Raw genomic sequence first — 14,073 nt, 5'->3', positions numbered from 1 at the left:
AGGATGTGCTATGTGCGTCTCTTGCATGTTGCCCTTATTATTAACAATCTTCGGTGTATTTGCCCTATAGCTCCAGAAGTAGTCAACTATGAACCTTTGGGCCTGGAGGCAGACATGTGGTGAGTGAATAAAAACACATTCTGTTCTATAATGAGCAGTATGTACATGTGATTCTTGAAATCATCTGTACTTTTGAAGATATCTGCATTAAAGTAACTTTAGGTTTGTCCAAATGCAACTGCTGCATTGCAGAGCAACAAAACTGTTAGAGACCAGATTAATTGATTGCTCAACTCCTCTTTCTTTGTTTTTGTCTGTGCTTCTATCCAGGAGTGTTGGTGTGATAACCTACATTCTGTAAGTATCTAAACAAATATTAAACATGTAAAAATTAGAAAAGTGTGTCACTGCAGAGTATTTAGTACAACTACCTTCACATTCACATTTTTTTAAGAGTCTCAGGCATTGTCATCTCTCACAGAACATGACAGAAAGGTTTAAAGAGGCTGTCTCAGACTGACCTCTTTGTCTTGGAACTCGCTGGGTGACTTACTTGTTACAGCACTATTTGTTATGAATAATTTAAGTCTGCAGCAAAAAACATACTCTTTTTTTTGTGCTTATGAACTGGCAGGTTCACAAAATCCTAAATATAATGTGTCACAATTGATGTGCTAATACTGTAAGTGATGGTAAAATGTTTCCCATGAATGACCAGTTGGACCGACAGCCAGTTTCACCTTATACAACCAAGGGCCTTTATTGAACAGCTGCAGGTTCTAGCTGCTGAGCTCTTCACACACCTTTATTCTTTAGACACCTACACAAAGCTAAACACATAATGTGTGCACATTAGGTGCGTTTGCCCACACAAACAAGTAGAGAACACTCACCAAAATACAGAGAGGCAAATGAAAGTAAATGCCAGATCAGATTTTTACATAATAACTAGCTACAGACATTATGTGAGTAAATTTAAGTGTCATGTGTAGGTGAGGCATTTAAAATGATTAAAATGTATAATTTTGTCTCTGCATTAGACAATATTATACATGGACAAATCTATCCCTGAACCCTACACATACACACAGTCTTTGTTCAGGCTGTCCACCCACACAGCTGTCACAGATCTGCTTTGCAAGGTAGAAAATGGATTGTTCACTATCTGTTACCACAGCAGAGCGATAGTGACTGTCACTGACTCCTTATTTCCTATTATTTAAAACAATAATAGGAAACGTGAGGGTTCAAATGACTGGGAATAATTCAGTAAGTGGTTTTGGATGATTTTCGGAGCATCTCCTCACTCTTAATCAGCTTGTGTGACCCAGCTGCCACAAAGTAATGAAGGCTCCATTTGGCAACACGAAGTCTCCAATTTTAAGCAATTTGTAAGACTTGCCTTGCCTGAGATAATGTAACCTGAAATTATTTGGATAAATGTGGTGAATCAGCTAGCTGTGAGGTGACTTTTTGCTCCGCTGGAACCCAATTTGGGTGGTAGATTGTTAAGACGTGTGTATTTCAGCGTAAGAATGGTGTATACTGCATTTTTAAGTCTCATTTGGGAACGTTTTGGGGAAAAAGGTGGATAAAATGTTGCCTCAGAACCCTGATTTAACAGTTCCCTGCTGCTTTTACTGCCAAGCCTTGAGAAGAATTGCCCTAATTACTTGCATGTTGTGAGCAGGTGCAGATGCACCTTATACCATAGATAAATTCGTACATTGTCACTGAACTTGAGGTTGACCCGCACCACCTCCATGTCTGTCCCAGCTGGCATGTTAATTAGCGGATGGAGTTGATGAGCTGGAGCAGCTTCACTGGAGAAGGGAGGGCCAGGGTTTGTTTGGTTTAACTGCCTGAGCTCTAGGAGACTGGGCCCTCATTAACATGCATGCCTGCTCAACCCTGTGTGTGTGTGTGTGTGTGTGTGTGTGTGTGTGTGTGTGTGTGTGTGTGTGTGTGTGTGTGTGTGTGTGTGTGTGTGTGTGTGTGCGCGCATGTGTGCGTGCATGCGTGTGTGTGTGTGTGCGCGCTGTGTCTTGGTTCTGTCCGTTAAAAGTGCTTTTGTCTTGTATGCTGGGAGCATTATCCTCTATTTTCCCCTACATCTGGTAATTTTATGTGATTTCATTTGAAATCCCTTCACTCTACTCCAAAACTTTACATATTCATTGGAATTAAGAGCTGTCCAGCTGGCTTTCCGATCACAGTGTCTGACTAACACACACCAAATACTTGAAGCAAAGCTTGACTAATGAGTCGCTGTTAGTTGCTATGCAGTTCTGTAATCACATTCCCCACATCAGCGAGTAGCAAAGGCTTAGTTTCGGTTTGAAGGCCAAAGCTAATCAGTGGTGGGTGAGTTGGGGTTTGAATTGTAAGGCAGTGTATTCCCCTTTGATTGCAAGACCCACTAGGACAAGGGGGTTGATGTGAGAACAGTGGAGACTAAATGGGCAGTTCTCAAATCTTACAGCTGATTAAAGTGTAAGAGAAGAGCTGAGCAAGCAAAGAAGTCAAAGAAATTAATGGCTGCCCTGATGATACATTTTGAGGTGTTTCAATTAAAAACAAATTGTTCATGGTTCATTCACATATCTCCTTTTGTCAAAGCAACTGTTTAAAACCTAAGGATATTTGTTTTAAAATTATAAAAATCAAAGAAAAATGATTGGACTTGATTAATATAGTAATGTACAAATGTTGCCATTTTTTATGTTGCAGTCTGAGTGGCGCTTCTCCTTTCCTGGGTGACAACAAGCAGGAGACACTGGCCAATGTGTCAGCCGTCGACTACACCTTTGACGAGGAGTTCTTTAGCAACACCAGCGTCCTGGCCAAAGACTTCATAGCACGGCTTCTTGTCAAAGACCCCAAGTATGTATGATCTGTCTTCTGTTTGGATTGTTTCCATTAGACATGGAAAAAAATGCTCAGTTCTGGCCACAATTCTAAATATTTTTCATAATAATATGCTTATAATAATGTAGAAATGTTGAAATATTTGGCCTCTTGTTGATGCCTTTTTAAAATCCTAAAGAACCGACAACAAAACTGAACACAGGCTCTCTGCAGGTTTCCCACATAACAACCTTGTCTCTTCACAATGTGGTCCCAAACACTGAGCATCTCTCCAACATTACAGAGTTACTCTAGCAACAACTGAATGGGTGCAGCTACACTTAGAGACAGTAACTGCCATAAAAACTCTTTTTTCCCCGCACTCGTAATTACTCCTGTTTCTTCAGAACAATGGAGCGAGAGCGAGGGTGCTAACAGAGGTGAATAATTGTCGGTTTGGAGATAATTTCATTTAGACAGGTTAAATGAAGAATGGGGAAGGTAAAGGGCTGGCACGGGTTGATTTAAACAGGCAGTGGGCGAAAGTGTAGAATGACTTTACAAACTTTCAGTAATGGGGCTTTTAAAAAATCCCCTACCTAGTGCATCAAGATGGAACAGCTTTTAATTGATCTACATCCTGAGCGGACATGGATCCACTCAGCTGGCAGGAAGATTAATGACGATTACCTCACACTACTGTTAATAATGCTCAGCACTACACTGGACTGAAACTGCAGCAGCAGAGCTGGTGTTCACTGTGATATATCAGTGCATAGGGTACTTTTCTCATGTAAAATGTAAAAAAAACCTTCAGGCCTGACGTTCACTGTCATTTCAGTTAGTAGGTGAAAGTTTGAGATATGTGAAACAGGGATGTGGTAGTGAGCATACATAGGAGGGTATTTTGGCTCACACTGAACTGTAAAATTTTCGAAAAAATTTCTTCTTGTTTTCATTTTTGATTCACACCAGTTGTAATAAGGGATGTGGGACTGAGGGTTGTGGTGTCTGTACTTTCAGACACACAGGTTTCCTTAAAAACTAGATTGGCTTTACTAGACCAGAAATAAATCTTTAATCTTCAGTGTAGGATGAGGACTTCGCCTGAACAGGTGTTAATTAAATATGACTTTTAAATCAGTGATGTTCCAAGCATCACTACAGTGCAAATGTTGTGAAACATCTCAAAATTAAGTTTCCTATCCTTTTAAAATAAACATGCCTCAAATTAATGTGCAAATTGTTCCTGTTTACTCAAATGTTCCCAATCGTTTGTCTCAGTACCTTATTTTACATCTTGTTGAAGAGAAGTGTGATGTTGTTGTTCAGCAGTGCTCAGATGAGTTCATAAAATTATTGAATTGTCCATGCAAACGTATTATTTGTAGACTGGTATGGTTCCGCTGAATATCCGTAGTTTTCAGTAGGGCACCAACTAATTATGAAATTATCAGCAGTTCATTGTATAAACTCAGATTAATGACACTGTGTTTCTAATGGGTTTGAGTCAACCCATTTGATTTTAAATCTTTGCAAACAGTTAATAAGACTATTGGCTTTTTGAAGGTTTATAAAGTATTATTTTTTGTGAGGGGGGTCTGATATTAGTATATCTAAGCTATATCATAATCTTTCCATTACAGCCAAATGGGAGTGACTCTTTTATCCATCTGTACACAGCTGTGTTTGCTGTTGGCATTAAATGATCTCTCATTCAATAACCGACAACAATCAGCATCTCTGACTGTGAACAGGAGGATGGTTGCGTTTATTAATTAAGCCTGTTCTCTATTTTTTTCTCCTATAATTACAAACACTGGTGCTTTGTGTGCCGAAAAAAAAAAAAAAAAATTCAATAGAAAAAATATGCCCTGATTCTTGTGTGGCATGTGGCAGTTCAGTCGTTCTGTTTCAAGAGATAATTGAGATTAATTTATGTTTTTGTTAAAAATGAAATGGGCTTATTCCTCCATACACAGTATAAACTGTTTTTTCAGTATTAAAATACACCAGAAAGCACTGGTAGTGCAGCATCAGCTCTGGAACTGTTAAATATCTAAAGAGACTCAACAAATTCCTATCTTCCCTAAATTATTGTATATTTGATGTCTGCAGAAAGAGAATGACAATTCAAGACAGCCTCCAGCACCCCTGGATCAAGGTGGGAGTCCTGATAGCACACTGATGACATCGCTGTTTAATTTAAAACATTTGCCATTATGTAAAATTGTAAATGTTTCCTTTTTATCTTTTGGCTGTAGTTGATATTTTTAAAATTGCTTGGGCGTTTAAGCTCCACTTTGCCAAGACTTGACTAATTGATTCTTTACCAGATTTGTCTTGGCAAGATTATTCTCATAAGCTTTTTCTGTCAATTTATTTCTTGTGTTGTGAAACCAGCCAAAAGACACTCAACAAGCACTGAGCAGAAAGGAGTCGGCCGTCAACATGGAGAAGTTCAAGAAGTTTGCAGCACGTAGGAAATGGAAAGTAAGCGCTTTTCTTTGAAACTGACTCGGCTTAAGGGAAGAAGTTGCTGCAACTTGCCCAGTGATCGATCACATCCACAGAACATCATGTTTAGACAGCTTCTTCCCCAAATGCCTCCTCAGATGCACTTTGATTGCACCACAGTTGCTGCAGGCTTACCATAATCAACAGCTTTACTGCCAGCACTGCTTTAGTGGTAGTGGTGTTTGTTTTGGTTCATCACAGCTGGCCCAGTGCTGCTCCCAGCCTGGAAGAAATGCTGCGGTTGTTTATCTGTGGTGGTTTGGCGGTGCTGTCATGCCATGTCTGTGTCTTTTATTCAGGCCGGCCGTTAACAGCCTGGCACAGTGGAAGCTTCTGGCTATGCGGTGACCTTGATTTGACTTTATGTTGTTTTTTTCCACATTACAAAAGTGATGCTAAAACATGATAAAGCAAATACATACATTGCATAACAGTCTGTCAAAATACCAGTTAGAATCCAGCTGAAATCAAAGTCAAATTCTGTTGGAGCATTCAGATGGTCAGTTTATGTGTAAACCTCGGGTTTTGTACTTTTTTGTGTTGGTAGCCATTTATGGATTGGCTACCAACACCTTTTCAGGCATTATGTCATCTTGCATTTTTTTGATTTCATGTGTGTGAATGAACAGTTTTTTGTTTGCAAACTCAGTTGCCTCAAATTGTCCATGAACTAGGAATAAAATGCTTGAATTGAAACTTAACTGAAAACTATAAGGAGGTTTCTTAATGATCCATATAGCTGTTGATTTTTGTGCAGCAGCTCCTCAAAATCCTACCTACGAAGGGCAGTGGGAATGAAACGCAATAAGTAAAATAACTGAAGCTAATTCAAATAGAAAACTGGTATTTGCTTTCTGCCTATATCTGACTGCCGGTTAATGGTCATCTTAACATAATCTGAGATTAATTAGTTAGAATGTTTTATATGTATTCTTCTCCTTTCCAGCAATCCGTCCGACTTATCTCCTTATGCAACCGCCTCTCCCGCTCCTTCCTGTCCAGAAGCAACATTAGTGTGGCCCGCAGTGATGACACGCTGGTAAGACCCAGAAAACCACTTCTCTGATTTGACAGGGCTGGCAGGAAAAACATCTAAAGAAGTACAGCTAATTAAAGCATAGGACTGATCTTGATTGCACTGGATGGAGAAATGAAGTTGATTTTGGTTGCTGTTTTTAACATTATTAAAACTTTAAATTGCATTTGAGATAAACAGCTCTAACACAAGGATGATTACTATCATATCTACAGTCCTTTCCCATCTTTAATATAAACCAAATAAAAGTAATTGACAGGAGAATGGTAACTTAATGAGTTTCAGTTTGCTTTTATTAAAGTGCATTGTAATATTAAAACCCCAAGCTGCCTCTCAGTTACAGCTCTGGTATTTTCCACTTGACAATCTCTTTGAGAATCTTGAGCATGTAATTGATCTGATCCTCATTTCTCCAAGTGCCACAATTGTTTGCAGAACTAAGAATTCCAGTGTGTGTTACCTAAAATCGAGCTATAGGAATGATCCCTAGATAAGGCAACACTTGTATTTCTTCTGAATTATTTGCATATATACTCAAATAATGATGCATGAAATAAAACTTTTTAGTTCCTGTGTCTAAGTTGATAATTGACGACAAGCTGGAGAGATGTAAACACTGCAGCGCCTGTGAGAGGCTTAATCATTTACAAAGCATTAATAGCAGGCCATGGCTGGTGTTAAGATTACACAGCAACAGGTGAGCTGGCAGGTAGAAGTAGACATGTTCAGGACGCTGCGCTCCCTGTAGTTTACAAACAGCACTGCATAACAAGTTTATGACGACAAGTTCAAGCTTCGCAATACATCATTGCTTTATTGAATGAGCAGTTAAAGGGTTAACTAGATATAATCTCTAGTTAGTTTCTCATCTCAGCAAACACATCATAAGGTTTAGCCACACACCAAATACCTCAAAATAGCTTTTGGAGGGACAGAGCAATTACTCATTCCCTCTGCAAGCCCAGCTCTTTCCAGTCTGTCTAGAATGGTAGCTGTTGAACTTTTAATCATAATACCACCACCATTTTCTGGATTTCACCATCATATGTGTGTCTGAGCTGTTTTGATCTGAAAGTGACATAAGGGTTGTAGATGTTTCCTTGTTTTGGTGGAGAAAATAAGGTAGAAAGGTAATATCTCTCCATCCTCTGTCATGAGTTACAGTTGTCAGAGGGTAAAAATCCCAAACAGCTGTGTTGAAAATGCAGCCGGTTTGCAGTTCAGGTTAAATCTGTGGCTCTCTGTGGTGCTTTAGTCATGGCTTCCTCAGCAGGGAGGTTGTGTTGAGGAATGTAGGTGGAGAATCACGCTTGGCCAGACAAATGCCACATCAGCTTCACCCCCCCTCTACCTGCTCTCACCTCTCTGTCTTTCTTCTCTTCATCTCTTTGTGCAGCAGTGTCACAGCCGATTTTTGTGCCATCCAGCTGACTCTTACTGAAGGTTGTTGGGTCACATGTTACAGGCAGAAAAAAGTCTTTATTGGTTTTGATGCTAAACTGCAGATGCTGGCTCTAACCTTATGTGTGTCCATGCTTGAGAAAGAGATGAAAGGGAGACTTATGGGGGCATGTGATTGAAAGAATTCCCAGGATTAATGTTCACAGAATTAGATCGTTCTGTGAACAGTAGAAGAGTAACTGTCTTTCCCACCCATCTAGGATGAGGAAGACTCCTTTGTGATGAAGGCCATCATCCACGCCATAAATGATGACAATGTGCCCGGCCTGCAGCATCTGCTCGGCTCCTTGAACAGTTACGATGTCAACCAGCCCAACAAGGTGACAAACCTAAAAAATCTAACCCATTAGTATTATTATACTTTAACACCTTTTCTCTAATTTTTAAGTTGTACTGTTTTTTGCTAATGTATCTAATCCGCCACTCACACAAAACACTGAATTTTACTGAATGTACATTCACATGATTTAAAGGACTGATACCTCTGTGCCATGTTTATAAAAGTGAGCAGTGCAGTCAACTTTCCCACATACAGACTAGTTTAGGGTCCTCAATAACATTGTCATGGATCTCATAACCATTTGTCGAGGCATTCTGCCCTGCGGCAAGCATGACTGCCTCTTTAGGGATTGAATACATGCTCCTGATCACAAGGTCACAAATGATTCTTTTGTACTTTGTGATTTTGCAAGTCAGTGCTCCAGTTTAAGTAGGATAAAAAAGAGACTGTACATTGAGATAAGGGTGAATGTGTGTCAGCATCAGTGCAGTGAGGTTTTATATGTTTAAATAAATGTAGCTGCTTTCAGATCCTGTTGATTTAGTGAATTTTCTGTCCATGTAGTGTTTCCAGGTGTTGGTCACTAATAAATGTGGAAGATACATTTTGATGTTTTAGAATGATGACAGAGGAACATAATATCAGTCAATTTAACTGATTCTACCTAATACAGAAATCCCAGGTTTGTGCTGGCAATTGCCAGATTTTAGTTTTTGCTCTGTTTTAGCTGAGGAACAGGTTCAGAAAAGGCCTTCCTGCTGTTTTTTTCTATCCTCTTTTATCTCATCCAGTGTTTTCCCTCAGCATGCAGACACTCATGCAAAGTGTTGATGCTGTCCATTCACATTCATTCCTGAGAGCCTAAACTTTTAAAGAGAGAAAATCAAACAACTTCCCTCATTTGTGCTTTCAGCTGCAGCTTTAGCACACATTAAAAATACATAACACATAATGGTCACTGAAAACTGAGATTAACAAAGTGTGTATGTGTACTGCAGCATGGGACTCCTCCGCTCCTGATTGCAGCTGGCTGTGGCAACATTCAGATCATTGAGGTGCTGATGAGAAAAGGTGCAGACATCCAGGCTCATGACAAGGTAAAGATTCATCTGTGTGGTCTAACCAGTGGTTTGGATAGCCAGCTGTTGACTGTAATAGATGGACATTAAAGGATCGAGAGCTGCAGTAAAGGCTTAAGAATGTCACACACTATTGTGTGGATTAGGACAGGGCCTGGCCATACTGTAAATAAACATACCCATGATCTTCTTGCACTAAATTGTGTCACACAAAATACTATTTTAAGTATATGACCTCTTATTAATTTGTAATCATAAGATAAATAAATCTGTTAAAGTTGTTTTATACACAAGTGTGGCAAAAACAAACAATGATCAAATATGCTGCAGAATCTAGAGGCTGAGTCATTTCCGCTGGGCTTCTAGTTTTTAGGTCGACTCAAGAAGCTACTTGGATGAGTAGTGAAACGTTTTGACCTAAAAACTAGCTGCCATGAATCAGCCTTAGATAACTTCGCCTGAATCTTCACTGACACTCTGCAGAATGTTTGTTTATAAATCATTTGGTCTGTAAAATGTCTGAAAATAATAATGTCTTTTGGTCCATGGTCTTTTCTCATCTGACCAGCAGTCCAAATAGGACATTCATTGTTCTGACAGAAAACTGAGACTATAAACTCACTTCAGTGTAGTATCAACTTAAAGTATCCTCTCTTCCAGAATAAGATGCTGTCAATCCTCCCTGCTTGTTCAAATTAAGGTCTTATTTTGTGGGTACATCTTTATCTACAAGAGGTGACAAAACAACAAGTACCTTGTATTTGGTATAATCACAGAACATGAGCAAATTAAATGGAAATTAAAAAATAGTGTCACTACATTTCAGGTTAGTTGAGATCAGTTAGTGCAGCTCTAAAGGCAGGATGCCCCACACAAACCTAAGTTGTTTGACAGAAATTTGCTGTGCTGTATTTTAGAAATATGTGCTCATATCATTTGGCTGCAGGCCCAGTCCCAGAGATCATGGTTTAATATTAAAGGTCAGGGATAAATCCTGAAATGTTCTTCCTTCTGGATCTTTCAGAGTGGAGCCAATGCTATCTACTACGCAGCAAGACATGGCCATGTTGAGACCTTGAAATTTCTTCATGAAAAGAAATGCCCTCTGGATGTCCAAGATAAGGTAAATCACGTGCCTATTTTCCTCTTACTCATACATTACATGCAAGCACACACACTTACTACTACTAACCACACAATGTTATCTGTCACCAATTATTCACACACTCCTACTTCATCAAGCCTCTTGAGTAGGATTAGTTTGATTCTTCAAAATGGCCAGAAACACACACTGACTCACACATTCACGCTCCAACAGTACGCACCAGGGGAGAAAACCAGTTACTCTGGCATTTTATCAGCTTATTTTCTGTTGCTATAGAAACAGGTCTTGCTGAGAAAGATGGCTTGTGTATGTTTGTGTGTTTGCTTTTGATGCTGGTGTAGCCTCCATCACAGAGCAGACAAAGTCCCCAAAGCACTTTCCAATCTCTTCAATCATTTTACCCGCTGGTGGTGTCCTCTGCTGTCTGTGAACACTGAGTCCTGCACCAGACCGGAGCTAATCTGCACTCCGGCACTTTCATGATTATTATCTAGTTCCAGTGCAAGGATCATTAAAGTTTCATCTTTCATTATTACCATCACCCTGAAATAACACGTTGAAGTGTCTCTGTGTGCCCAAATTAATTGTCTTATGAGGTGGGGAAAGCTTTGTCATCACCTTTTTAGCAAGGTGACTCTATTCTCTCTGGTGTGTTTTCATATAATCTCCCTGATTAAATAGATCTGTAAACCTTTTCCTCCACTTAAATCCATTTGTTGTTATTTTAGGCAGTTTACTTTCCCACCTACAGGCAAGCACAGTGTCGTTTCACATAAGCATCTTCTGCTTTGACTAGCAGCTCTAACATTACAGCTATTTGTGAGTCTGGACTGTAAAATTTAAATGTCTTGTTTAAATGGATATTTTGGAAAGTTGCTGACTCAGATGAAGTGACATGACAGGAATAGGTGTTTATATTGTTCTGTCTTTAAAATCTTTTTTTTTACATGTAGTCAATTAAAGTTTACATTCTTAAAAGTTGATGTAAGGTGTTGTTGATGTTTTCTTAATTTTGTGTTACTTTCCTGTAGTCTGGAGAGACTGCTCTTCACGTGGCAGCTCGCTATGGTAACGTGGATGTGGTGAGCTACCTATGCAGCATCCGTGCCAACCCAGACCTGGCCGACAGGGTAAGCACATGCACATTTGTAAGAGCCCTTTCTTGAACCAAAGCATGCATGTTTTATTCGTTTATTCGCACATCCAGGAGCAAGAGACCCCGCTGCATTGCGCTGCCTGGCACGGATACTCAGCAGTATCCCGAGCTCTCTGCCAGGCAGGCTGCCATGTGGACGCCAAGAACCGTGAGGGTGAGAGTCCACTACTGACAGCATCTGCTCGGGGCTTTGTGGACATCGTAGAGTGCCTGGTGGAGCACAGGGCCAATCTGGAAGCAACTGACAAGGTGATAAACTTACACTCAGTTTTCTAAAGAATACAGAATTTAGTTCAGCATAACACACAAATTTTTCAGCTTTCAAAAACAAGGTGTGTTTTGTTGTTGAGGCTCAAAAACAAGTAGCAGAGGAAACCTAAGGGCTTCATAGACCTCAGTGAGTCACAGAGAAGATATTCAGCAATTAAAGACACTGAGGATTTACATTGTGCTTTGTGCATGTGTGTCCAGGATGGCCACACAGCCCTCCACCTAGCCGTAAGGAGGTGTCAGGTTGAAGTGGTCCGCTGCCTCCTCAGACACCAATGCCACGTGGACCAACAGGATCGCCATGGAAACACACCGCTGCACATTGCCTGTAAGGATGGAAATCTGCCAATTGTCATGGCGATCTGCAGTGCCAAGGCCAGCCTCGACCTCCCCAACAAGGTGAGGAAAACCACTTCCTATCACACCCCGTGCTCTGGTACAATAGGAGCAACAGCATGGCTTCCAAATACTGGACTATCAGGCTAACGTTTCAGCATCCCCTAATGAGTCACTTCACCAAAATATATTTAAAAAAATTACTTTAGCAGTATCTTGACTGGTTTCGTAATATCCACCTCTGAAATTTCTGGAGGTGGACAATGATTGTTTTGGAAATAGATTCATGTGCTTGAAGTCCCTGCACAGATGTTTTTAATACAAGATTCTACAGTTCTGGAAAGTTATCACATTTCCTGTCCAATAACCAGATGTTAATTTTTCAGTGATGACACTAGTAGCATTAGAATAATGTGTCATTGTATTACAATGTTCCTGTTTGCACTGAGAACAATTTTGACACTCCTCTTACATAACCTCCAAGCATAGCTATTGTTTTTCAGATGACAGCTGCACACTGGTAGGACTCTGTGATGCATACAGCTCTTTGATGAGTCAACTCGAAATTGTTCAGGTGTTAGGATAAGCCAGATTGGAATGTGTTGTATATCCAAAATTATGTGGAGACCCCTGTCTATTGCACTCTACTTTCATAATTTAGACTACCCCCTTTGGCTTGGAAGATTTTGATTCGTCTGACCTCAACCCCATCAGCACCTTTGGGAACAGCTGAAACAACAAATGAGAGTCCAGCATGCTACTGAATAGGAGCAATGAAATTAAATTCCAGCAATGAAATGTCCATATACTTTTGACCATGTAGCACAATATCTTCACCCAGGCTAAACTAGGAAAATCCCAGGCCAGACAGATGGATGAATAAACATAGAAGGCAAACATAATATAGGGATTAAAATGATTTTCTGTAACTATAAATGCAGACAGGATTTTTGCTGGTCTGGTCTAGGCTGAGATCATAAAATAGGCATTTAGTATCTTGTGCTTGTAAAGCTATGTCTGATCTATGTACAGTAAATCTTTGTAATATGGTTGTAGTTGATATTCAGAATGTGTTGAATCTCACCTAACGTCAGTTGATTTACTGTGAGCACTGTGTGAATGCCTTAAAATAGCAACATGGGAAAGTTTCATGAAAAAGCAGGTTTGATATTCAGGGAGCTCTCATGTGTCTGGTTTATATTTGACTGTAGATCCCATCATGCTTTGCCTCTCTGCCAGGCACGACTTCCCACACATGGTTCTGCGTTTGGTGATCTCACATTCTATTTTGACACCATCCATTTTAATGTATTCTGCGATGGGATTGCTTTTCTCAACCACGGCTGCTGCAGCCCTCTTAGCTTTTTTCACATATGGAAACTTTCCCCCCCTTCGTATCTCAGGGAAGTGATGTGCATCAGAATGAGACCGGATATATTGTGATTTATTCATTTTTTCAGTTTCTGCTGGTGTGTTTTTTTTTTTTTTTTCTAATCTTATCAAAAGCAGCAGATCACACACTGCTGACTATGTATCTGGGTTTGTATTCACCGTCAGATGTTGACACTGGGGAGAAATTTAAGAGGCATGGAATTGAAAATGTCTCATGTTTTGTTTACAGCAGATTTGATTAGGATGAATGCTTCCTATTTTTTTAAACTGTGACAAATAGGGATTGATTTAAGGACACTTTATTTGTAGAAGGTATTGATATTTTCCAAAGTTTTTCTTGATCTTGTTTGTGTTAATATTTTTAAGAAGGAAAGGAAAACTATTATAAGATTATGTCAGTATTGTGGGTTTATTATGTATTGTGAAAAATAGTGATGTAATTACACACTGCCAACAATTATTATTTTTATTATGCTTCCTACTGTTTTCAGAGTGCTGTGAACACGGCAGCTATTTTAATTACCAGTTTTATGTTACTGAAAGCTTCAATTTTCATCTTTGTCGCTCAGCCCTTCACCTACTTTCTCACCTACT

General features: G+C 39.7%; 1 protein-coding gene across 1 annotated transcript in view; it reads left to right on the top strand.

Annotated features, from left to right (window-relative positions):
- The window catches only part of dapk1 (death-associated protein kinase 1), a 61,793-nt gene that overhangs the window by 32,512 nt on the left and 15,208 nt on the right, over nucleotides 1-14,073 (top strand). Inside the window, exons 6-17 of the mRNA XM_026322300.1 lie at nucleotides 71-119; nucleotides 331-357; nucleotides 2,731-2,883; nucleotides 4,966-5,011; nucleotides 5,251-5,340; nucleotides 6,311-6,403; nucleotides 8,062-8,181; nucleotides 9,140-9,238; nucleotides 10,245-10,343; nucleotides 11,357-11,455; nucleotides 11,533-11,730; nucleotides 11,953-12,150. Coding sequence (XP_026178085.1) covers nucleotides 71-119; nucleotides 331-357; nucleotides 2,731-2,883; nucleotides 4,966-5,011; nucleotides 5,251-5,340; nucleotides 6,311-6,403; nucleotides 8,062-8,181; nucleotides 9,140-9,238; nucleotides 10,245-10,343; nucleotides 11,357-11,455; nucleotides 11,533-11,730; nucleotides 11,953-12,150 — 1,271 coding nt within the window. The remainder of the gene's footprint in view (nucleotides 1-70; nucleotides 120-330; nucleotides 358-2,730; nucleotides 2,884-4,965; nucleotides 5,012-5,250; nucleotides 5,341-6,310; nucleotides 6,404-8,061; nucleotides 8,182-9,139; nucleotides 9,239-10,244; nucleotides 10,344-11,356; nucleotides 11,456-11,532; nucleotides 11,731-11,952; nucleotides 12,151-14,073) is intronic.

Source organism: Mastacembelus armatus, chromosome 9 (genome assembly GCF_900324485.2).
Source record: "Mastacembelus armatus chromosome 9, fMasArm1.2, whole genome shotgun sequence".
Taxonomy (NCBI): domain Eukaryota; kingdom Metazoa; phylum Chordata; class Actinopteri; order Synbranchiformes; family Mastacembelidae; genus Mastacembelus; species Mastacembelus armatus.
This window is presented reverse-complemented; position numbering and strand designations above follow the sequence as displayed.